Source organism: Ascaphus truei, chromosome 3 (assembly GCF_040206685.1).
Source record: "Ascaphus truei isolate aAscTru1 chromosome 3, aAscTru1.hap1, whole genome shotgun sequence".
NCBI lineage: Eukaryota > Metazoa > Chordata > Amphibia > Anura > Ascaphidae > Ascaphus > Ascaphus truei.
The window spans coordinates 438379193-438406032 of NC_134485.1; the positions used below are offsets into that span (position 1 = coordinate 438379193).

At 51.9% G+C, this 26840-nt stretch overlaps 1 protein-coding gene across 1 annotated transcript in view; it reads left to right on the forward strand.

Annotated features, from left to right (window-relative positions):
* The window catches only part of CASQ2 (calsequestrin 2), an 87173-nt gene that overhangs the window by 52034 nt on the left and 8299 nt on the right, over positions 1–26840 (forward strand). Inside the window, exons 8-10 of the mRNA XM_075592976.1 lie at positions 2739–2793; positions 23117–23217; positions 24636–24710. Coding sequence (XP_075449091.1) covers positions 2739–2793; positions 23117–23217; positions 24636–24710 — 231 coding nt within the window. The remainder of the gene's footprint in view (positions 1–2738; positions 2794–23116; positions 23218–24635; positions 24711–26840) is intronic.

Here is a 26840-nt window from a genome sequence, read left to right on the forward strand (position 1 = left end):
CTCACACTGCTCCGTTATACCCTCACGCTGCTCCCTGTTATACCCTCACACTGCTCCCTGTTATACCCTCACACTGCTCCCTGTTATACCCTCACGCTGCTCCCTGTTATACCCTCACGCTGCTCCCTGTTATACCCTCACGCTGCTCCCTGTTATACCCTCACGCTGCTCCCTGTTATACCCTCACCCTGCTCCCTGTTATACCCTCACGCTGCTCCCTGTTATATCCTCACGCTGCTCCCTGTTATATCCTCACGCTGCTCCCTGTTATACCCTCACGCTGCTCCCTGTTATACCCTCACGCTGCTCCCTGTTATACTCTCACGCTGCTCCCTGTTATACCCTCACGCTGCTCCCTGTCATACCCTCACGCTGCTCCCTGTTATACCCTCACGCTGCTCCCTGTTATACCCTCACGCTGCTCCCTGTTATACCCTCACGCTGCTCCCTGTTATATCCTCACGCTGCTCCCTGTTATACCCTCACGCTGCTCCCTGTTATACCCTCACGCTGCTCCCTGTTATACCCTCACGCTGCTCCCTGTTACACCCTCACGCTGCTCCCTGTTACACCCTCACACTGCTCCGTTATACCCTCACGCTGCTCCCTGTTATACCCTCACACTGCTCCCTGTTATACCCTCACACTGCTCCCTGTTATACCCTCACGCTGCTCCCTGTTATACCCTCACGCTGCTCCCTGTTATACCCTCACGCTGCTCCCTGTTATACTCTCACGCTGCTCCGTTATACCCTCACGCCGCTCCCTGTTATACCCTCACGCTGCTCCCTGTTATACCCTCACGCGGCTCCCTGTTATACCCTCACGCGGCTCCCTGTTATACCCTCACGCTGCTCCGTTATACCCTCACGCCGCTCCCTGTTATACCCTCACGCTGCTCCCCGTTATACCCTCACGCTGCTCCCCGTTATATCCTCACGCTGCTCCGTTACACCCTCACGCTGCTCCGTTATACCCTCACGCTGCTCCCCGTTATACCCTCACGCTGCTCCCTGTTATACCCTCACGCTGCTCCCTGTTATACCCTCACGCTGCTCCCTGTTATACCCTCACGCTGCTCCCTGTTATACCCTCACGCTGCTCCCTGTTATACCCTCACGCTGCTCCCTGTTATACGCTCACGCTGCTCCCTGTTATACCCTTACGCTGCTCCGTTACACCCTCACGCTGCTCCGTTATACCCTCACGCTGCTCCCCGTTATACCCTCACGCTGCTCCCTGTTATACCCTCACGCTGCTCCCTGTTATACCCTCACGCTGCTCCCTGTTATATCCTCACGCTGCTCCCTGTTATACCCTCACGCTGCTCCCTGTTATACCCTCACGCTGCTCCCTGTTATACCCTCACGCTGCTCCCTGTTATACGCTCACGCTGCTCCCTGTTATATCCTCACGCTGCTCCCTGTTATACCCTCACGCTGCTCCCTGTTATACCCTCACGCTGCTCCCTGTTATATCCTCACGCTGCTCCCTGTTATACCCTCACGCTGCTCCCTGTTATACCCTCACGCTGCTCCCTGTTATACCCTCACGCTGCTCCCTGTTATATCCTCACGCTGCTCCCTGTTATACCCTCACGCTGCTCCCTGTTATATCCTCACGCTGCTCCCTGTTATACCCTCACGCTGCTCCCCGTTATACCCTCACGCCGCTCCCTGTTATACCCTCACGCCGCTCCCTGTTATACCCTCACGCCGCTCCCTGTTATACCCTCACGCTGCTCCCTGTTATACCCTCACGCTGCGCCCTGTATACCCTCACCCTGCTCCCTGTTATACCCTCACGCTGCTCCCTGTTATACCCTCACGCCGCTCCCTGTTATACCCTCACGCCGCTCCCTGTTATACCCTCACGCCGCTCCCTGTTATACCCTCACGCCGCTCCCTGTTATACCCTCACGCCGCTCCCTGTTATACCCTCACGCCGCTCCCTGTTATACCCTCACGCCGCTCCCTGTTATACCCTCACGCTGCTCCCTGTTATACCCTCACGCTGCTCCCTGTTATACCCTCACGCTGCTCCCTGTTATACCCTCACGCTGCTCCCTGTTATACCCTCAGGCTGCTCCCTGTTATACCCTCACGCTGCTCCCTGTTATACCCTCACGCTGCTTCCTGTTATACCCTCACGCTGCTCCCTGCGTCTCAGTATACAGTAGGATGCCTCAGTGGACACAGTGACATTAGCATTTAGATGGAATTGCTAATAATAGCCCAGATGGGACAGGAGGTGTCCGGTGACAGGATCTAAAGTGACAGACAATCTCAGCTCTGGGACAAAAGCCTGTGCAGAAATCTCTGCAATTTATTACCAAACCCGCCTGTCATTCTCCGTAACAAGAGAGGACGCGGTCTCCTCGCATTAACCCCCGCACTGCCGTGCACGGGATCACAAGTAACGCCACCCCCGCAATCCTTACACTTTTGGGGTCACTTAATGAGACAGTCGCTCTAACCAGACACACAGTATGTAACTACGCCCCGCGCGTTCCCCCTAAAGGATTTCATTCCCGCTAAAGGGAACGTTTCCTCTCTGTATTGTTACAAAGCAGATCCGTTGCTCTTATTGACGGGAACACTGTAATTATACCTGTGTCTGTCCCTTCTGGCGCTGTCCGCAGCCGGTCAGGTGATAAAGGGGACGCTATCAGGGGGAGAGCAGGAGACCCCAGACCCAGCTGTATCACCCCCAGAACCTGGGTTTTTTCTCCCTTCTAGGAGGATGACCTCGATGGGATCCACATTGTGGCCTTTGCTGAGGAAGATGACCCTGGTGAGATACAATGACCTCTGACCCCAGGGCCATTCCGACCACTAACTTCAGGAACTTCTTGACCTCTAGCCCCAGGGCCTTCTTGACCTCTAGCCCCAGGGCCTTCGTTTCCTCTATCCCCAGGGCCTTCTTGACCTCTAGCCCCAGTGCCTCCTTGACCTCTATCCCCAGGGCCTCCTTGACCTCTAGCCCCAGGGCCTCCTTGACCTCTAGCCCCAGGGCCTCCTTGACCTCTAGCCCCAGCGCCTCCTTGACCTCTAGCCCCAGGGCCTCCTTGACCTCTAGCCCCAGGGCCTCCTTGACCTCTAGCCCCAGGGCCTCCTTGACCTCTAGCCCCAGGGCCTCCTTGACCTCTAGCCCCAGGGCCTCCTTGACCTCTAGCCCCAGGGCCTCCTTGACCTCTAGCCCCAGCGCCTCCTTGACCTCTAGCCACAGGGCCTTCATGAAATCCACATATACACTGATCTCCTGTATCACTGACCTCTGCACATTACACACTCGCTGCTCCGTACGTTACACACTCGCTGCTCCGTAAGTTACACACTCGCTGCTCCGTACGTTACACACTCGCTGCTCCGTACGTTACACACTCGCTGCTCCGTACGTTACACACTCGCTGCTCCGTACGTTACACACTCGCTGCTCCGTACGTTACACACTCGCTGCTCTGTACGTTACACACTCGCTGCTCCGTACGTTACACACTCGCTGCTCCGTATGTTACACACTCGCTGCTCCATACGTTACACACTCGCTGCTCCGTACGTTACACACTCGCTGCTCCGTACGTTACACACTCGCTGCTCTTTACGTTACACACTCGCTGCTCCGTACGTTACACACTCGCTGCTCCGTACATTACACACTCGCTGCTCTGTACGTTACACACTCGCTGCTCCGTACGTTACACACTCACTGCTCCGTACGTTACACACTCGCTGCTCCGTACGTTACACACTCGCTGCTCCGTACGTTACACACTCGCTGCTCTGTACAATAGACACCCGATGCTCCGTACGTTACACACACTTTGTTCTGTACGTTACACACTTGCTGCTCTAAGTTACACACACACTGCTCTCATTACACACTCACTGCTCTGTACATTACACACATGCTGCTCTGTGCGTTACACACTCGCTGCTCTGTACGTTACACACTCGCTGCTCCGCTCGTTACACACTCGCTGCTCCGTACGTTACACACTCGCTGCTCCGTACATTACACACACGCTGCTCTGTACGATACACACTCGCTGCTCTAAGTTACACATTCGCTGCTTTGTATGTTACACACTCGCTGCTCTGCACATTTCACACTTGCTGCTTTAAGCTGCACATGCTGCTCTGTACATTACACACTCGCTGCTCCATTCGTTACACACTCGCCGATCTGCACGTTACAAACTCGCTGCTCCATACGTTACACACACGTTGCTCTGTACGTTACACACTCGCTGCTCTGTACGTTACACACTTGCTGCTCTAAGTTACACACACACTGCTCTCATTACACACACACTGCTCTCATTACACACTCTCTGTTCTGTACATTACACACTTGCTGCTCTGTGCGTTACACACTCGCTTCTCTGTTCGTTACACACTTGCTGCTCTAAGTTACACATGCACTGCTCTGGTTACACACTCACTGCTCTGTACATTAGACACATGCTGCTCTGTACGATACACACTCGCTGCTCTAAGTTACACACTCGCTGCTCTAAGTTACACACTCGCTGCTTTGTATGTTACACACTCGCTGCTCTGTACATTTCACACTTGCTGCTTTAAGCTGCACATGCTGCTCTGTACATTACACTCTCACCGATCTGCACGTTATACACTCGCTGCTCTGTTCGTTACACACTCGCTGCTCTGTACGTTACACACTCGCTGCTCTGTACGTTACACACTTGCTGCTCTAAGTTACACACTCGCTGCTCTGTACGTTGCACATTTGCTGATCTGTACGTTACACACTTGCTGATCTGTATGTTACACACTCACTGCTTTGTACATTGCACATTTGCTGATCTGTACGTTACACACTTGCTGATCTGTATGTTACACACTCGCTGCTCTGTACGTTACACACTCGCTGCTCTGTACGTTACACACTTGCTGCTCTAAGTTACACACTCGCTGCTCTGTACGCTACACCCTTGCTGCTCTAAGTTACACACTCGCTGCTCTGTACGTTACACACTTGCTGCCCTTTACATTACACACTCGCTGCTCTGTACATTGCACATTTGCTGATCTGTACGTTACACACTTGCTACTCTGTACGTTACACACTTGCTACTCTGTATGTTACACACTCACTGCTCTGTATGTTAGGCCTTGTCCATGTTGCCAGCTTGCTGGCGGAAGCGTGCTGACGCGCGCTCCCGCTCAGCACTGAGCCCCTACAGCCGCAATTAGAGCGGCTTTAGTAGGGGCTCACCTGTGCTTCCGCGCGCTTGCGGAAGCGCAGGTCTTAGGGGAATTTAAAATTCCCCCGCTTGCCGGCGAGACAGGCCGGTCACGTGAGCGGTTCGCCCAATGAGGGCGAACCAGCTCCGTGACGTCACTGGCCCGCTCCCGGCCAGTGACGCGCCCGCCCCCGGACCGCCCCCTGATGGCCTGCTGAGAGCGCGTGCGGTAAGCAACCGCAAGGCCAGGGAAAGCACCCGCTTTCCCTGAGCCTCAGCGCGCCTCAGCACGCCAGCGGTAAGCGTGTCCGAGGCCTTACACACTCGCTGCTCTGAGCGTTACACACTCGCTGCTCTGTATGTTACACACTCGCTGCTCTGTACGTTACACACTTACTGCTCTGTACATGTCTCAGGCTGTCTGTCACCCTCGCTGACCTGTACGTTACACACACGTTCTTGGGCTGTGTCTCTCTCAAACTCTGGCTTTCGCACACTCTCGGGCTGTGTCGCACACTCTCAGGTTCTCTCACACTCCTGGGCTGTCTCTCACACTCAGGGCCGCCAACAGAAATCATGGGGCCCGGGACAAATGAAAGGAGCAGGGCCCCCCCAAAACCCATAGCGCACTTCCTCCCCCTCTCTGAACCCATAGCGCAACTACCACGAAAAAATATCTTTTAGCGCGCAACTTTTACTTAACTGTTTTCTTATTGTGATACAGAAAAAAACATCACAATGCAACCTGTTTACTTTTATATTTTCAACAAAAGACGTGTGACTGCCTGTCTGGGTGGGTGAGTGGGTGGGTGAGTGGGTGGATGTGTGGGTGAGTGAGTGGGTGGATGCCTGGGTGGGTGAATGACAGTGAATGGGTGGGTGAATGACAGTGACTGGTTAGGTGAATGAATGACAGTAGAATGACAGTTGGGTGAATGACAATGGGTGAATATACAGTTGAATGACGGTGGGTGGGTGAATGACAGTGGGTGGGTGGGTGAATGACAGTGGGTGGGTGGGTGAATGACAGTGAGTGGGTGGGTGAATGACAGTGGGTGGGTGGGTGAATGACAGTGGGTGGGTGGGTGAATGACAGTGGGTGGGTGGGTGAATGACGGTGGGTGGGTGAATGACGGTGGATGGGTGAATGACGGTGGGTGGGTGAAGGACGGTGGATGGGTGAATGACGGTGGGTGGGTGAATGACGGTGGGTGCGTGGGTGAATGACAGTGGGTGGGTGAATGACGGTGGGTGGGTGAATGATGGTGGGTGGGTGGGTTTAGAATGACAGTGGGTGGGTGGGTTTAGAATGACAGTGGGTGGGTGAATGAATGAATGACAGTGGGTGGGTTGGTTGGTGGGTGGGCGGGTGAATGAATGACAGTGGGTGGGTGAATGACGGTGGGTGGGTGAGTGAATGACGGTGGGTGGGTGTTTGAATGACGGTGGGTGGGTGGCAGTGACTGGGTGGGTGGGAGACAGTGACTTGACAGTGACTGGGTGGGTGGGAGACAGTGACTGGGTGGGAGACAGTGACTGGGTGGGAGACAGTGACTGGGTGGGAGACAGTTACTGGGTGGGTGGGAGACAGTGACTGGGTGACAGTGACTGGGTGGGTGAGAGTGACTGGGTGGGAGACTGTGACTGGGTGGGTGGGAGAGAGTGACTGGGTGGGTGACAGTGACTGGGTGGGAGACAGTGACTGGGTGGGAGACAGTGACTGGGTGGGAGACAGTGACTGGGTGGGAGACAGTGACTGGGTGACAGTGACTGGGTAGATGACAGTGATTGGGTGACAGTGACTGGGTGGATGACAGTGACTGGGTGACAGTGACTGGGTTGATGACAGTGACTGGGTGACAGTGACTGGGTGACAGTGACTGGGTGGGTGAGAGTGACTGGGTGTCTGGGTGACAGTAACTGGGTGGGGGACTGTGACTGACGGGGTGGGAGACAGAGACTGGGTGGGTGGGAGACAGTGACAGGGTGACAGTGACTGGGTGGGTGACAGTGACTGGGTGATAGTGACTGGGTGGGTGACAGTGGGTGTCAGTGACAGTGGGTGTCAGTGACAGTGGGTGACAGTGACAGTGGGTGACAGTGACAGTGGGTGACAGTGACTGGGTGGGGTGACTTACCTTGACCGGGTGGGCGCAGCTTGCTGCCAGACGCTTCCCCCTCCTGCCCCCTATATCCCCGCGGCAGCTGCCCAGGACAGGAGGTGGGCTTGGCTGAGGGGGCGCGGAGGTGGGCTTGGGGGGGGTGGCATGGGAGGTTGGCTCGGGGGGGGGCACGGGAGGTGGGCTTGGGGGGGGCGTGGGAGGTGGACTTGGGGGGCACGCGGGAAGCTGGCCCGGGGGGGGGGAAGCAGGCCGCAGGAGGAGGTACTTCCCCCTCCGTCCCACGTTGGGAGCGGGGGGGGGGGGAGCAGGCCGCAGAAGAGGAGCAGGTACTTCCCCCTCAGTCGTGGGGGGGGGGGCGGGGGTGAGCTGGCCCTTCTTGCCCTGCGCATGCGCGTTGGGAGCGGAGGGGGGGGGGGGTGAGAGCGGGCCCTGCTTAGCACACCGGGACCGCGGGGTAATCGCCGCCATTTTTTTTTACTTTATTTTTTTTACATTTATTTAAATAACTGGCCACCGGGGCCCGGGACGCCAGTGCCCTTTGTGCCCCCCCTGTTGGCGGCCCTGCTCACACTCGCTGCTCATACCTTACACACACGCACATGCACACGCGCACACATCCGCTGTGTCTCTCTCACACTCTGCAATGTCTTTTACACTCTCGGGATGTTTCTTTCTCACTCTAAAAATGTATCTCTCACGCTCTTGGGCTATCTCTCACGCTCTTGGGATGTCTCTCACGCTCTTGGGCTATCTCTCACGCTCTTGGGCTGTCTCTCACGCTCTTGGGCTGTCTCTCATGCTCTTGGGCTGTGTCTCTCACACTCCCGGGCTGCGTCTCTCACACTCCCGGGCTGCGTCTCTCACACTCCCGGGCTGCGTCTCTCACACTCTCGGGCTGCGTCTCTCACACTCTCGGGCTGTGTCTCTCACTCTCGGGCTGTGTCTCTCACACTCTCAGGCTGTGTCTCTCACACTCTCGGGCTGCGTCTCTCACACTCTCAGGCTGTGTCTCTCACTCTCGGGCTGTGTCTCTCACACTCTCAGGCTGTGTCTCTCACACTCTCGGGCTGTGTCTCTCACACTCTCAGGCTGTGTCTCTCACACACTCAGGCTGTGTCTCTCACACTCTCAGGTTGTGTCTCTCACACTCTCGGGCTGTGTCTCTCACACTCTCAGGCTGTGTCTCTCACACTCTCAGGCTGTGTCTCTCACACTCTCAGGCTGTGTCTCTGTGGCAGGACGGCCTGTAGCCGAGGTCAGGGAACAGTCCACACGTGTAGTTTCAGGATAATGAAAAACGTTCAATGGCTTTATTTCTCCATTACAACATAACATGCGGGTACACTGTCCCTTTAAACAAATAAATCCTGCTCCATGTTGGGAGAAAAACTAACTAACACAGCAGACCTATCTAGCAGGCTGGCTGGCTAAACCATAACCAAACCTTCAGAGTCTTTTAAGCAGTCATGAAACAAACGAAACAAATCTTACTTTGGCTGCAGTAAGTAGTGTGCTGTATCCGTCTGTCTAGCAGCACAGATATCCATGTGCTCTGGTCTGAGAGAGCCAGCTACTGCTAGTAACAACATCCTTTTCTACCTTGCTGGCTCTCAGGTGTCAGATTACATCCTGACTACCTAACTTCCACCTGAGTTAACCCTTATGAGTGCTGGATGACATATGTCTCCCAGGCGTAACTGATAGGAGTTGACTTCACTCTGTCACATACCTCCCCTGTTTGTGTGTGGCTAGTGTCCCACACGGCTGAAGCCCGACCCTCCACTCCTTCTCTTGACAAAAAATCAGCATTTCCATGGTCCTTTCCGGGTCTATGCTGAATGTCAAAAGAGAAGGGTTGGAGGGCCATATACCACCTGGTCAACCTTGAGTTTGTGTCCTTCATGGTGTTTAACCACTTCAAGGGCTCATGGTCAGTGACCAGGGTGAAGTGTACTCCGGCTACATAATGTCTCAAGGCCTCAATTGCCCATTTTACCGCGAGGCACTCCTTCTCAATGACGGAATACCTCACTTCCCTTGGGAACAGCTTCCGGCTGATGAACAGTATGGGATGTTCAACACCATCAAATTGCTGGGACAGCACTGCTCCCAGTCCTACCTCTGAGACATCCGTCTGGATGATGAAGCGCTCTTTAAAATCTGGGCTCCGAAGAGCGGGGCCCTCTGACAGGCACTTTTTAAGCATGTCAAAGGCGTCTTGGCACTCCCAAGACCATTTAACTTGGGTCGGGGCACTCTTTTTTGTCAGATCTGTTAGGGGTGCAGAAATTTCTGAAAAATTGGGGATAAACCGCCTGTAATATCCTGCTAACCCCAAAAGGGCGCGGACCTGTGTCTTTGTCTGTGGGGTGGGGACTTCCTTTATGGCGGCCACCTTGCTAGCTAGTGGCCTTACTATCCCTCCCCCAACGGCATAGCCCAAGTACTTTGTAGTGGATTTACCCAGGGCACATTTTTTTGATTTGCAGTGAGCCCTGCTTCTCTTAAGGATGTTAGGACTGCCCTTAACCTTTTTATATGCGACTGCCAGTGTCTGCTATAGATGACAATGTCATCCAAGTAGGCCGCGGCATATGCCCTATGGGGTCGTAGTACCTTGTCCATTAACCTTTGGAACGTGGCTGGAGCCCCATGTAACCCAAATGGCATAGTGACGAATTGGTATAAACCGAGAGGGGTGGCGAAGGCAGTTTTGCATTTGGATTCTTCCGCTAGAGGTATCTGCCAATATTTACTTTTGTGAAATCTAGGGTGGAGATATACTCTGCTTTACCAAGCGAGTCAAGCAATTCATCCACCCTAGGCATTGGATATGCATCAAATCTGGATACAGCATTTACCTTTCGCAGATCGACGCAAAACCTCACCTTCCCATCTGGTTTAGGGACCAACACGATAGGGCTACACCATTCGCTGTGGGACTCCTCGATCACGCCCAATTCCAACATGTCTATTTCTCCCTTCTACCAGGTCTTTTCGGCCCTCTGGCAATCTATAGGGACGGGACTAAACTTTTACGCCAGGTTCTGTCTCAATCCTATGGGACACTAAATCAGTCTGCCCTGGCAGCTCAGAAAAAACATTTGGGAACTGGTCACATACATCAAGTAGGTCTGACCTTTGTTCCGTTGTTAACTGCCCTCCCATGGGAACCTGATGGTCATTGTACGTACTACCCTTTGGAAGCTGTGAACCCAAATCCGTCTCTCCTTCCCGAGGGTGAATGAACAGCGATCTCATCGTTTTCCAGGGTTTCAGGAGGTTCACGTGGTAGATTTGTTTACCCTTCCTGGACCCTGGTTGAGAGATCTCATAGTTCACCTCCCCGGTGCGGCGGAGAACTTGGAAAGGATCCTGCCACTTCGCACCAGTTTACTCTCTGATGTCGGTAGTAGTAGCATCACTTGGTCCCCAGGTTGGAAGAACCTCAAGCGAGCATTTTGGTTGTACTGCCTCTCTTGACGTTCTTGGGCAGATTTGAGGTTTTCCTTAGCAAACCGACCTATCATGTCTAGGCGGTTTCTAAGGTCTATGACATACTGAAGGGTATTCTTGGAGGGGGAAGGCTCCTCCTCCCAGGATTCCTTCAGTAGGTCGAGAATACTCCGAGGTTGGCGTCCATATAGGTGCTCAAACGGGGAGAAGCCTGTGGATGATTGGGGAACTTCTCGTACCGCAAACAACAGGAAAGGGAGAAGTTCATCCCAAGCTCGCTTTTCAGTGTCCACAAACTTCCTAAGCATGGTTTTTAAAGTACGGTTAAACCTCTCTACCAATCCATCTGTCTGAGGATGGTAGACTGAGGTCCTGACGGATTTTACCTCCAATAACTTCAGGACATCCTGCATTAACTTTGCCATGAAATTTGTTCCCTGGTCAGTTAACATTACTTGGGGAAGTCCTACCCTAGAAAACAGTTCTAACAGCCTGTGAGCAACCTGTTTAGCAGTGGCTAAAAGGGAAGGCCTCAGGATACCTGGTGGCATAATCTACAACAACGAGTATAAATTTATGTCCCTTCGCAGAGGGTTCTAAAGGTCTGACCAGATCTACCCCAATTCTCCCGAATGGGACGGCTACCAAGGGCAGAAGAATCAAGGGAGCCGGCTTCTGCCCTTTTTGGCTAGTTAACTGGCATTCAGGACATGTCTCACATAGTTTCATGATGTCACCATGTATGCCTGGCCAGTAAAACCGGGACGAGATGCGGTCCGTGGTCTTATCTCTGGCCAAATGACCACCCCCTGGGAGAGTATGGGCTAGGGTGAACACTGTTTTAATTAACCCTTTAGGGACTAGCATCTGTCGAATGAACTCCCCTGTTTGTGTAACCTTATTCACACGATATAGGATGTCATTCAACAGTTCAAAATGTGGGAACACTTTTACACCCTGTTCATCCATTATCTTGTTATTGACCTGTACCACCTTCTCATATTGTCTAGCCAGAGCTGGGTCCTCCCTCTGCCTCTGACAGTAGTCAGGAAGATCCAGGTCTGGCAAAATTCCCATATCTATCTGTTCCCCACCCTGGTCATCCCCGGCCATGACCTGCAGTCCTTTGGGCTGACTAATGTTACCAAGAGTCCCAGCCTTTCTTAACCAGTCCTCTTTTTCCGCACGTCTCTGTTTACGTGTCTTTGAGACATGGTGTCTACGGGGAAAAATCTCTGGGGAAAAAGGGAACAAGTCTCCGGGCTTCTCCGGTACCAGAGAAGTAGGCTCCGTAGGAGTAGGAGCCAACAATGTTTCGAGGTAGGGCCAGTCTCGGCCAAGTAGAACAGGAGCAGGTAGCCAGGGAGCAACTCCCACTAGTAGGCTAGCCTCTTGATCCTGGATACGCAGTGTAACGTTCGCCGTCGGGTATCTCTTTGTATCCCCATGGATACACTCGATATTCCAAGGAGAGTCATAAGATAGTCTATTGCTTGGAATTAGGCCCTCTAGGATCAGGGTTTTTCCAGAGCCCGAGTCCAGCATGGCGTTTACTTTTGTCCCCTCCAGAGATGCTGGGACTAACCACGGATTGTGGTCCCCTCGGAGACAAGCTGTGGCAGTGGCTCTGCCATATGAACAGTCCATCTCATCATCTCCTGAGTCCGCAACCTCGGTCGTCAGCGGAAGCTCTCGACGGGGCTCGGTGTTTGGACCTCTCCGCTGTTGGATGGGATCCTCCCTTCTGGTTGGTGGGGTTATCCTCTCCACCGGGTGGGTGACAGGAGTCCAGGTTCTCGGGGAATACTGTGGGTGGCGGCCTCCCTTGAGTGATCCAGTGGCCTCGGACCCGGGACGGGCATCTCTGCGGGAGTTTGTACTAGGAACCCTCCGATATGGGAAAGGGTCTTCCGATCGGGTTGACTGGATCTCCCGAGCTGGCGGGTTGTAGACCCCTCGATTGTCTGCTCTCCTGCCTCTAGCATCACCGGAAGCAACTGGTGTTTGCACCGGCCGTTCCCAGCTATCCTGTTGGGTGTCGTCGCCCAGGAAGTTTTCCACCAAGCGGACCGCTGAATCCAGGGAAAATGCAGCGTGTCTTTTTACCCAGGAGCGGGAGGAGGGGGGCAGTATCTGTAGGAACTGCTCGAGCACAAACTGTTCAAGGATCTCTGCCTTGTCATGTTTTCCCGGTTGTATCCACCTGGTACATAAGTCTACTAAGCGGTGGGCTACGACCCGGGTTCTGTCTCTGTTTGTATATTTGACTGTCCGGAACCGCTGTCGGTAGGTCTCTGGCGTGAGGCCTAGGTGATCCAGAATAGCAGCCTTTAGTTTCTGATAGTCCATGGCCTCGTCCGCTGGAAGAGCCTGGTAGGCTGCTTGAGCTTCCCCTATGAGGAGTGGAGCCAGAGTCGTTACCCAGCGATCAACTGTCCAGCCGTGGGCCGTGGCAACCCTTTCAAAAGTGAGGAGAAATGCCTCTGGGTCTTCGGTTGGCTTCATTTTAGGCAGCATCACCGGTGGGTTATTTGGAACCCCTGGTCTGCCTGGGGCTGGGCCTTCGGCCAGCAATTGGAGTAGCTTTTTCTCTCGCCGGGCCTGTTGCTCATCTAGCTGGGCTTGTCGCTCAGCTTTTTTTTCTGCTAGCTGGAGCTGTTGCTCAAGGAACTGAGAAAAAATTGTCTCCATTTTTTTTTCTTTTCTGTGTGGCTCTTCAGATACAGGGGCCGTCCGACTTCCCACTTCTGACACCACTTGTGGCAGGACGGCCTGTAGCCGAGGTCAGGGAACAGTCCACACGTGTAGTTTCCGGATAATGAAAAACGTTCAATGGCTTTATTTCTCCATTACAAGATAACATGCGGGTACACTGTCCCTTTAAACAAATAAATCCTGCTCCATGTTGGGAGAAAAACTAACTAACACAGCAGACCTATCTAGCAGGCTGGCTGGCTAAACCATAACCAAACCTTCAGAGTCTTTTAAGCAGTCATGAAACAAATGAAACAAATCTTACTTTGGCTGCAGTAAGTAGTGTGCTGTATCCGTCTGTCTAGCAGCACAGATATCCATGTGCTCTGGTCTGAGAGAGCCAGCTACTGCTAGTAACAACATCCTTTTCTACCTTGCTGGCTCTCAGGTGTCAGATTACATCCTGACTACCTAACGTCCACCTGAGTTAACCCTTATGAGTGCTGGATGAAGCACTCAGACATATGTCTCCCAGGCGTAACTGATAGGAGTTGACTTCACTGTGTCACAGTCTCTCACACTCTCAGGTTGTGTCTCTCACACTCTCAGCTGTGTCTCTCACACTCTCAGCTGTGTCTCTCACACTCTCAGCTGTGTCTCTCACACTCCCCGATCCATTACGGTATCCCCCCCTTGAGGATCGGACTCCGGACGATCCTCCCAAGGTTTATGAGGAAACTTCCGACGGAACTGTCTGAGGAGTGTTGGGGCATGAACGTGATGGGATGGTATCCAGGAGCGCTCCTCCGGGCCATATCCCTACCAGTGTACAAGGAACTGAAGTCTGCCCCTGGACCAATGAGAATCGAGTATGGACTGGACTTCAAATTCTTGTTATCCTTGTATGACGACAGGATTAGGCCTCCGAGGGCGGTCCGGAAAATGGACGTTCTGGATCAATGGTTTAAGTAGAGACACGTGGAATACAGAAGGGATCTTCATGGTAGGAGGAAGTGCAAGTCGGTATGCGACCAGGTTGATCCTTTCGAGGACCTTGAAAGGACCTAAGAATCTTGGGGCCAATCTCTGGGAGGGCGACTTGAGTTTGATATTCTTGGAGGATAGCCAAACTCTGTCTCCGGGTTTGAATTCTGGTCCCACTTGATGTCGCCGATCCGCTTGCGTCTTTTGTCTTTGAACAGAACCTTGCAAAGCTTTTATGATCCCTTTCCAAGAATTTTGAAGACTGTATATGTGAGAATCTGCTGCGGGAACACCAGAGGGGAGGGAGGAGAGGGTAAGACTGCTGGGATGGAATCCATAGTTAATGAAAAAAGACGTCTCTTGCGTGGATTCGTTTTTTAATGAGTTAATAGCAAACTCAGCCCAGGGTAATAGGTCCACCCAATTGTCTTGAGATTCAGACACGAAGAATCTGAGATACTGTTCCAGCGTCTGATTCATTCTCTCCATCTGACCGTTGGTTTGTGGGTGATAACCCGAGGAAAATAGAAGCGAAATGCCAAGTTTTTGAGAAAAAGCTCGCCAGAATTTAGAGATGAATTGAGTACCTCTGTCAGAAACAATCGAAATAGGTATACCGTGTAACCTGAAAATTTCCTTAGAAAAAATGTCGGCAAAAGTAGCTGAATTAGGAAGGCCCTTGAGGGGTATAAAGTGTGTATGCTTGGAAAACCTATCTACTACCACAAGGATCGTATTCATCCCTTTAGAATTGGGAAGTTCCACAATAAAGTCATGGAGATACTGTCGCGGCCAAGTTTATTTGAGCATTTGCCCAGTCTCAACTGCGACAGTAACCGGGCGCGCGCAGGGGTGTCCCGGGCGCGCGCCGAAGCCTCGGAGGAGCGCCCTCCGATCGGGGCTTCCCCCTACCCTCTCCGGGTCCGCCGGGTCCCCCGGAACCCCCCACCGCCATCCCCCACATCGCGGGACACCAGGGCTCCCTCGGGGAGCCCTGGGCATGCGTGCAGGGGGCGCAGGCACCCGATGACGCGTGACCACGCGTCACGCCGAGGGGATTCGGCTAGCAAGCCGGGACATCTCCTGGCTTGCGGAACTAGCCGCACTCAATTAAAGTGTGCCGCCTCTGTATGTTTCCAAGGTTGTTCCGGAATAGGAAGAGGCATGAGGTTTGTGTCGGGCGGATTTGCTCTGGGCACATACCGGACAAGCTCTGGTGAAGTCGAAAATGTCCTTATTCATTTTAGGCCACCAAAAGGTCAGTTTGATAAGATCTACAGTTCTCTTGTAACCCGGATGACCAGCAGCTCTAGACGAATGTCCCCATAAAAGTATTTTGTGACGAAAACGCGGGGCAGCGTACAACCGTCCTTCTGGCACCTTAAATCTCCTAGGAATATGAGCCTGGGCTTTATTGATTTCGTCCAAGATATCAAAGTTGTTGGCGGAAATAATACACTTAGCAGGAAGAATCGACTCTGAGGAATTATTAGATTCGTTTTCCGTGGAGAACTGACGAAATAAAGCGTCGGCCTTGATATTCTTGGTGCCCGGAATATAAGAATTTGTGTAATTGAACCTAGAAAAGAACAAAGCCCACTGAGCTTGACGGGATCCCAAACGACGAGCCCCCTCGTTGTACAATAAGTTTTTGTGATCGGTGAGGATGGCCACTGGCTCCTTGGTACCTTCGAGGAGATGTCTCCATTCTTGGAGGGCCAATTTGATAGCCAGAAGCTCGCGGTTCCCGACATCATAATTTCTCTCGGCCGAAGAGAACTTCCTTGAAGAGAATCCACACGGATAGAGTTTTTCCTGTGGGTAAGATCTCTGAGAGAGCACTGCTCCAGCTCCCACATCCGAGGCGTCTACTTCTAGAGTAAAAGGAAGAGAAGTATCCAGATGCCGAAGGATAGGAGCGGACACAAAGGCTCTTTTGAGAAAGTCAAGAAAAAATGATCGATATCAGCGCTGCTCCTTGGGATGAGAGACACAACAGGAAGGTAATAATAAATTGATTTTAAGTCTACTTAAAACAGATACTAGAACATAACAAAAAAGACCTCCTCCCACATGTTTCGGGCGAAACGCGGAGGTCTTTTTTGTTATGTTCTCGTATCTGTTTTATGTAGACTTAATAAATTGATTTTATTACCTACCTGGTGAGTCTGTCATCCCAAGGAGCAGCGCTGATATCGATCATTTTTTCTTTGCTTACCTCTGGATCATGGTCGCACAGGAAGTGCATCATTACACTTTCAGGTATCACAAGACCAGGAGACACAGAGGGGACGAACTCTCGTGAGCTGTGTGAGCTCCATCCGTGGGCTGCTGCAATTGCGACCGCTGGCCCCACATGGGAAGCGGGTCTGCAAGTGGCCCTTACCCTGCATCTTCAAAAGGTCTTTTTTCCTGCTCCGCACTTATATCTTATTTGGCTACTAGCTGTGGGGGTCAACCTTGAGTGGACAGATGGTTCCTTTGGATATCTTTTGAGAAAGTCGAAGGCTTCGATGGCTTCAGAGGACCAAACAGTTGGATCAGCACCTTTTTTGATCAGAGCAGTGATGGGTAGAGCAATAGTAGAAAAGTTACGGATGAATTTCCGATAGTAATTAGCAAAGCCAAGGAAGCGCTGTACGGCCTTGAGAGAATTCGGCAACGGCCAATCGAGTACAGACTTCAATTTCTCAGGGTCCATGGTAAAGCCTTTGTCAGAAATTATATAGCCTAAGAAGGCTGTGGAAGATTGATGGAACAGACATTTCTCAATTTTCGCGTAGAGGCGATTAGCACAAAGCCGAGAGAGAACCAACTTGGTATGGCGAATGTGCTCCTCCAAGCTTTTGGAGAAAATGAGGATGTTGTCCAAATATACAATGACGAACGTACCCAAAACGTCCCGGAAGATACCGTTCATGAATTCTTGGAAAACAGCAGGGGCATTGCATAGGCCGAATGGCATCACTAAGTACTCATAATGTCCCGAACGCGTGTTAAACGCGGTTTTCCATTCGTCCCCGTCTCTTTTTCGAATTAGATTGTAGGCTCCTCTTAAATCGAGTTTGGAGAAAATAGAGGCTCCTTGTAGACGGTCGAAGAGTTCTGAAATCAGAGGAAGGGGGTACCGTTTTTTTACCGTAATCTTGTTTAGCCCACAGAATTCGATACAGGGTCTTAAAGAGTCATCCTTCTTTTTCACGAAGAAGAAGCCTACCCCAGCGGGGGAGGTAGAATTCCGGAAGATTTTCCTGGATATATGCTGTCATCGCTTCCGTCTCGGGCACAGATAAGGGAAAAGACTTAGATTGGGGGAGAATGGTTCCAGGAATTAAATCAATGGGACAGTCATAAGGGCGATGAGGACATCTAAGTATTCATGGTATACCTCCGGCAATGCAGAGTGAGAAGATGAGGTGGTGTCGAGGCCAGCGAGGACGGCAACAGAAGGAGAATCCGTCTTCTCTGAGGAATCAGCCCATTGAATCAGCAAAACATTGGTCCAATCAATACGCGAGTTGTGAAGCTGCAGCCACGGCAATCTTAGAATAACCTGGGCAGTAGGGGAATGGAAAACATCGAAGACCATTACCTCGGTATGACCATCTGCGGTGGTCAGGGTAAGTGGAATAGATTCCCAAATGATGAAGGGTGGTTGAAGCGGTCAACCGTCAATGGCCTCGAGGCCGATGGGTGACTTTTTCTTGACTAGCGGAATTTGGTTGTTACAGGCGAAGGCATGATCAAGGAAGTTGCCACCAGACCCGGAGTCGATGAATGCTTCAACTTCTATTTGGATATCAGGACCCACAAGGGTTATGGGGAGAAGTATCTTCTTCGGTAGTTCCTTAGGGAGAGAGGGGCAAGGAGAAATAGTACCCAGTAGAAGCCCCTCTACCTTTACTGGGCGTTCCCGTTTTCAAGCGGCAGTAACGAAGTTGGTGTTCGGGAGAACTGCAATAATAGCAGAGACCTTCCTCCCGGCGTCGTGCTTTCTCAGCGGGCCGAAGCTGTTGGTTACCGATTTGCATCGGTTCGGGGGCGTCCAACGCAGGGAAAGCCAGTGGAGGAGAAAGAACGAGAGCGATGACGCTCGTGGCGTCTTTCCTGAGTGCGTTGATCCATCCGGATACTGAGAGCGATGAGTTCCTCGAGAGATGAAGGCCAGGCGTGAGCTGCAAGGTCATCTTTGAGAGATTCGGAAAAACCATGCCAGTATGCCGCAGTGAGAGCTTCATCGTTCCACTGGGTTTCGGCAGCGATGGTGCGGAACTCCACCTCGTACCTTGCAGCTGACCTGCGAGCCTGGGAGAGATGGAATAAAGAAAAAGCAGCGGTCTCCCTACACGCCGGTGTGTCAAACACTAGTTGGAACTCATGGCGGAATTTGAGATAATCTTGGGTTACATCTGATTTGTGTTCCCAGAGGGGAGAAGCCCAAGCGAGGGCGTCGCCAGTGAGTAGGGCATAGACGTAGGCCACCTTGAAACGACCAGTAGGGAAGTGGGACGGGGACATTTCGAATTGGACCTCGCACTGATTCAAGAATCCTCGACAAGCGGGAGGGTCCCCGTCATACCGGTTGGTGGGTGGAATACGTGGTCCCGGATTGCTTGGAGGCATAGGGGCCGGAGTAGGTGGTGTCACAGGAGATTCCTGGAGAGATAAGGTAGAAAGTTTATCAGTGAGTTGATTTCTTAGGAATTGCCAGTGTTCCATGGAGAAACCTTGGCCCACCTCAGGGGGTCTGCATTTGTTGGGCTCTGCATAATGTAACGCCTGTATGCCCGCAGACCTGGCCAGTCCCCAGTACTGAGGTGGGTAAGGGTATAACACGCACCCACAGCAGTGAGGGCGTGCCCGGAGTGTGGTAGTTGCGTTGCCGGGCCTGTTGAGTAAGGGTTAACGTTATACTTGCTGAGTCCGGGGTGCCAGAAGTCGGAAGGTGATGTCCAAGAGCCAGAGTCCAGGGGCTGGAGAGAGCAGCGTAGTGATGCCCGAAAGTCAGTGTTCAAGGGCAGGAGAAGGCAGCGTAGTCAAAGTCCAAAGCAGAGTTCAAGTTCAAACCAAAGGAATCCAAACAGGGGCAGGGACAGGAACCAGGGCTGAAACAGACAAGGGAGCTGGGCATAGACACTGCATACACAGGAGCTACAGGAAAGCTATGCAGAGCAAGGAATGAGAGGACAGACTGGGGTTATATAGGAAGGAGGACCACTAGCAGGAAGGGGAGGAGCAGGGGTTTGTCTGGGAGCTTGCAGGGATAGGTCAGTAAGAGCAGGGGAGGAGACAGGGAAGTAATCTAGGGAAATAGCTTGCAACCTACGGGGGGCGGAGCCAGTGCCTGGGGAGGGTTGGTAAGTAGAGCGGGAGCGCGCCCTCTGTAACACTGTTACGCGCGCGCATCTTGCGAGCACCAGAGCGTGGGGGAAGCATCGCGGAGGAGGTGTTTGGCAGGGGAGTCAGAGAGGAAAGGGGAGCGGAGGAAGCAGGTAGGGAACGGGCTGGGATGATGGAGGCACGCCGCGGGGCGCGGGTCCCCCGACAGGAGACTAGGGACCGGGAACATGCGCGCATAGTGAGGGGACCGCAGACCGTGAGACGGAGCGTGCAGACCGCGCCGCAGGTGAATGAGGCAGGGATTGGGGAAGCAAGGGAACGGAGAGGTTAGCTGGCGGAGGATGCAAGGTGACGGGGACACGCTGGGAAGAGCGAGTCCCCCGATCCGTTACACTCCGGCTGTGTCTCTCACACTCTCAGGCTGTGTCTCTCACACTCTCAGGCTGTGTCTCTCACACTCTCAGGCTGTGTCTCTCCCACTCTCAGGCTGTGTCTCTCACACTCTCAGGCTGTGTCTCTCACACTCTCAGGCTGTCTCTCACACTCTCAGGCTGTGTCTCTCACACTCTCAGGCTGTGTCTCTCACACTCTCAGGCTGTGTCTCTCACACTCTTTGGCTGTGTCTCTCACACTCTCAGGCTGTGTCTCTCACACTCAGGCTGTGTCTCTCACACTCTCAGGCTGTGTCTCACACTCTCAGGTTGTGTCTCTCACACTCTCAGGCTGTGTCTCTCACACTCTCAGGCTGTGTCTCTCACACTCTCAGGATGTGTCTCTCACACTCTCAGGCTGTGTCTCTCACACTCTCAGGCTGTGTCTCTCACACTCCCGGGCTGTCTCTCACACTCTCGGGCTGTCTCTCACACTCTCGGGCTGTCTCTCACACTCCCGGGCTGTCTCACACTCCAAGGCTGTCTCTCACACTCCCGGGCTGTCTCTCACACTCCCGGGCTGTCTCTCACACTCTCGGGCTGTCTCTCACACTCCCGGGCTGTCTCACACTCCAAGGCTGTCTCTCACACTCCCGGGCTGTCTCTCACACTCCCGGGCTGTCTCTCACACTCCCGGGCTGTCTCTCACACTCCCGGGCTGTCTCACACTCCCGGGCTGTCTCTCACACTCCCGGGCTGTCTCTCACAATCCCGGGCTGTCTCTCACACTCCCGGGCTGTCTCTCACACTCACGGGCTGTCTCTCACACTCTCGGGCTGTCTCACTGTGACGGCAGCTTTGTGACAGGCTATTAATAATACACCAAAAATATATAAATATATATAAATATAACTGGGTTGAACTGGGACGAGACTTAGATATGATAAAATATAATTTATTCCTTGATAAAGGTGAACACAACAGATTATACAAATAACAGGCAAAATATAGACACTTACTTAAAGATTATGACAAGAAAGCCATCAGGATACAGGATGGGCCACTTCTTCCATATTTCAGTTGGCATCACAGCAATACATGCAGCCCATGAATGAAGACTCATGCATGAAGACACAGGCATGAAGACATGCAGACATGAAGACTTTGCATGAAGACATTTGAGTAAGGGTTGACTCTGACTTAAATACCATGTCAAACTCATCTCTTAACCCCAGATGCCGAAAAGGCTAGCAAAAGTCTTTGAAGTTTTGACTTCCATTGTTTCGTGTGAAGTATCACACTTACAAAAACACTCAGTTCCTTTGGTCCCTGGGCTAAGCATAAACAATTAGGCAATTTAGCCTTTGATCACCAGGCTATGTAAATTCTAGCAAGATGTCCTTCCTGCTCATTATCATAACAGATGGTCTGCAGTTTCCAGAACAAAACCAAAATTCCATATATACTGTAAATAACTTTATAACTTCAGTTCAGCAGTACTTACTGGCACACGAGACATATTAATACATTCCGTCACACCTGACGCTCCCAATGAGACTAAATATTACCATGTAGTACTAAAATTAAGAGAGATATTAATATCTGCCTCTTAGTATCTGTTAGATATCAAGTGTTTAGAATCATTAGTTGGGGCTAAGTCCCACGAATACACCTATGTAACTCTTAGCACGTTCAGCCAAGGACATCTCATAATATTCTTATATTTAATAAGGTCACCCATTCTGATTTTCTCCTTGGGTAGCCGCACCCCTTGCCCCCATCAATAAATCCTTTGAAGCAGGGACCCCTGGGTAGGGGACATTTGTCACCTGGTTTAAGATTACACACTCAATGCCCCAGACCTCTTGAAGCAGAGGCGTTTGTAAGTGTGAGTTATAACGCTCACCCCCCACTCTAGCTTCCTGCAAACAGGTAGTGGCTGGGCCTTAGATCAGGGCTGTTTCCTAGCAATATCCCCTTGGCCTGCAAATTAGATATTAACATACTGTGCACCAAAAAACCCTTCTGCTTTTCACATTCAACTTCAATGAAGCCTTTTGAAGTCAAGATTTTCTGAAAAGACACAATACAGTTGTATTTTCTTAAACTGTAGCTTATTAACCCCTTAAGCCCCAGTGTGTGTGGTGCAGACACTGGCATAACAATAAAACATGGGAACCGGGGAATATACATTTTCATGTTATAACAAGGGTTAAATCACATTTCTGGACCTCAGCCCAGTTAACCCCTGGTTTCCCAGGTGAGGGTAGAGGGTGGCCAATTGGGGTGTAACCCCTTTTATCCCGGGCCAAATCCTCACGACCGTCACACTCTCACACTCCTGGGCTGTCTCACACTCCCGGGCTGTCTCTCACACTCCCGGGCTGTCTCTCACACTCCCGGGCTGTCTCTCACACACCCGGGCTGTCTCACACTCCCGGGCTGTCTCTCACACTCCCGGGCTGTCTCTCAAACTCCCGAGCTATCTCTCACACTCCCGGGCTGTGTCTCTCACACTCTCGGGCTGTCTCTCACACTCTCGGGCTGTCTCTCACACTCTCAGGCTGTGTCTCTCACACTCTCGGGCGGTGTCTCTCACACTCTCGGGCGGTGTCTCTCACACTCTCGGACTGTCTCTCACACTCTCGGGCTGTGTCTCTCACACTCTCGGGCTGTGTCTCTCACACTCTCAGGCTGTCTCTGACACTCTCCGGGGGCTATCTCTCACACTGCCGGGCTGTGTCTCTCACACTCTCGGGCGGTGTCTCTCACACTCTCGGACTGTCTCTCACACTCTCGGGCTGTGTCTCTCACACTCTCGGGCTGTGTCTCTCACACTCTCAGGCTGTGTCTCTCACACTCTCGGGCTGTCTCTGACACTCTCCGGGGGCTGTCTCTCACACTCCCGGGCTGTCTCTCTCTCCCTGGCTGTCTCGCAGATGGGTATGAGTTCCTGCAGATCCTGAAGGACGTAGCGAGAGAAAACACGGAGAACCCGGATCTGAGCGTCGTCTGGATCGACCCCGATAACTTCCCATTGGTGAGTATTTGCTGCAGGGGGCGTGGCCAAAGGTACCGTCATAGGGGGCAGGGCCAGTTGCTCTCTGGCTGGGTGATGTCACAGTGTAACACTGCTCTCTCTGGCTGGGTGATGTCACAGTGTAACACTGCTCTCTCTGGCTGGGTGATGTCACAGTGTAACACTGCTCTCTCTGGCAGGGTGGTCACAGTGTCACACTGCTCTCTGTCTGTGTGATGTCACAGTGTCACACTGCTCTCTCTGTCTATGGGATGTCACAGTGTCACACTGCTCTCTGGCTGTGTGATGTCACAGTGTCACACTGCTCTCTCTGGCTGTGTGATGTCACAGTGTCACACTGCTCTCTGGCTGTGTGATGTCAGTGTCACACTGCTTTCTCTGGCTGTGTGATGTCAGTGTAACACTGCTCTCTCTGTCTGTGTGATGTCACAGTGTCGCACTGCTCTCTGTGATGTCACAGTGTCACACTGCTCTCTCTGTCTGTGTGATGTCACAGTATCACACTGCTCTCTCTGGCTGTGAGATTTGAGTGTAACACTGCTCTCTGTCTGTGTGATGTTACAGTGTCACACTGCTCTCTGTGATGTCACAGTGTCACACTGCTCTCTGTCTGTGTGATGTCAGTGTCACACTGCTCTCTCTGGCTGTGTGATGTCACAGTGTCACACTGCTCTCTCTGGCTGTGTGATGTCACAGTGTCACACTGCTCTCTCTGGATGGGTGATGTTACAGTGTCACACTGCTCTCTCTGGCTGTGTGATGTCAGTGTCACACTGCTTTCTCTGTCTATGGGATGTCACAGTGTCACACTGCTCTCTCTGGCTGTGTGATGTCACAGTGCCACACTGCTCTCTCTGGCTGTGTGATGTCAGTGTCACACTGCTCTCTCTGTCTATGGGATGTCACAGTGTCACACTGCTCTCTCTGGCTGTGAGATTTGAGTGTAACACTGCTCTCTGTCTGTGTGATGTTACAGTGTCACACTGCTCTCTGTGATGTCACAGTGTCACACTGCTCTCTGTCTGTGTGATGTCAGTGTCACACTGCTCTCTCTGGCTGTGTGATGTCACAGTGTCACACTGCTCTCTCTGGCTGTGTGATGTCACAGTGTCACACTGCTCTCTCTGGATGGGTGATGTTACAGTGTCACACTGCTCTCTCTGGCTGTGTGATGTCACAGTGTCACACTGCTCTCTCTGGACGAGTGATGTCACAGTGTCACACTGCTCTCTCTGGCTGTGTGATGTCAGTGTAACACTTCTCTCTCTGGCTGTGTGATGTCACAGTGTCACACTGCTCTCTCTGGCTGGGTGATGTCACAGTGTCACACTGCTCTCTCTGGCTGGGTGATGTCACAGTGTCACACTGCTCTCTCTGGCTGGGTGATGTCACAGTGTCACACTCTCGTCTCTCTGCAGCTGGTCACATACTGGGAGAGGACGTTCCACATCGACTTGTTCAGACCTCAGATCGGGATTGTTAATGTCACAGACGTGAGTATCTCAGGCTTCTCTGCTTCCCACATCTCACGCTTTGTGATGTCACAAGTGACCCCAAAACAATGCTGCATATAACCGCTCCCTATAACTCCTCCTATTACCCCATATAACCGCTCCCTCTAACTCCTCCTATTACCCCATATAACTGCTCCTTATAACTCTTCATTACTCCTGTAACCGCTCCCTATAACTCCTCCTATAACCCCATATAACTGCTCCCTATAACTCCTCATATTACCCCATATAACCTCTCCCTATAACTCCTCCTATTACCATATAACCGCTCCCTATTACTCCTCCTATTACCCCATATAACCTCTACCTATAACTCCTCATTACTCATATAACCGCTCCCTATAACTTCTCCTATTACCCCATATAACCTCTCCCTATAACTCCTATTACCCCTGCCACAAATCTCTCTGCGCATGTCTGCGCACACGCACAACCTAACATGGCAGCACCCTGCAGAGGCAGCCGGCGATGCGCTTGCCCCAGCAGCAGCCCCACGGCTCACGCATCACCCCCTATGTCAGCGGAGGTAAGGGAAGACATAATTACACCGGGGGTCCGAGGGGACCTGGCTACATCCTCCCCCTGGTGGAAAATCCAACAACCCCCGCTTGGGAACAACATTATACGATATTAAACTACTGTATACACATGAGTTTACACAATAACACACATAATGATATAATGAAAATGCAGTATCGTATATACACAACTTATCACATCCTTTCAGCTCTACATAAGATTGTACATTTCACAGAACATCACTATGACGGATCTCACTTTACTGCGGGCCCACTGCTGAGCCTCATAATGGGGTGCCCCAAATTGATCATAGTTCATCCTTATTGGAGGCTGACCAACTCTTTGGCTCCGGCGGAGCTGCTCTTCGGTCACTCCCTCTGGGGAGTAACTAGCATAGTCCTGAGGCTCAGCCTCTTCCCTTGAGGGGAGTAATGTCTGCACAGTCTTGTTGAGGTACAAAGCACGGGCTCTGTGGATCCAGAGACTGGCTCGCTGGAGCCACCCTATTAGGTGCTCGTCTACGAGGCCTTTTACCCGTAGCTCCTCCGGGAGATGCCCCTTGAGTTTGGGGGCCCCTTTGAGAGGGTCCCTCCATAGTGACCTCAGAGGTGGTGTCAGTTACAGTCTCTTGACCAACCTCTGAGGAGTTCGGCTCACCGTCCATTGGAGTAGCCGGTTGTCACGGTAACTTATGACAAGCTGTAATATACACCAAAAATACCTGGGTTGAACTGATCACAACTGAGATATAAATAAATATAGTTTATTCCTTGAAAACGTGAACACACAAGATATACAAATAACAGCAAAATATACACTTAGGATGGGAATGATGAAGTAATCTGGTTACAACGATTAGCAATTCATGAAGCAATCACGAGGAATCACAAAGACAATGGGCATAGGCTGAGCCTTGTTTATATACAATCTCAGTCCTATCCCTTAACCTTGGGGCGCCTGGCTGGCTAGCAGTTTCCTTTGAAGTTAGGACTCCCTTATCTGCAAGTGTGAATTCTGACACTTACAGACCACTCAGGCCCTTTGTTTCTCCGCCCTATTGTTTACAATCAGAGCGGTCAATCTATGATCAGAGGGGGTATGGTAGACCACTTGTCTGCCATCCTGACCTATTAACATAGCAGATGGGCTCTGAGTTCTCATATCGGACCCAAAATACCATTCACAGTTTAATATCTTCACATATTAAAATTATCGGTTCTGTTGGGCCCAGTGGGCCGATACTTGCCAGTTTTTCCTGCCGGAAGTGACTCTCTATTGTGGCCAAGTCTCAGCCCTCTGCGACCCCCAGAACCAGAGATACACAAATGCAGGTTAAAACACTTTTTAAATGCAGGATTCTTCCCTTTAAAATGAATCTCTGCCTTTCACTCTTTCCCCATTGAAATCAACGGGCTCCGCCGCCATAGGCGTTCAATGGAGCGACTCCGCCGTTGAAGTCAATGGGTTCCGCCGCCCTAGACTTTCAATGGGGAAACTCCGCCATTGCAGTCTATGGAAAAACCAAAAATCTTTATATTTGCCCATACTCCGTCTGGTTGTTCGGAGAGGGCTGGGAATGGCCATGCATTC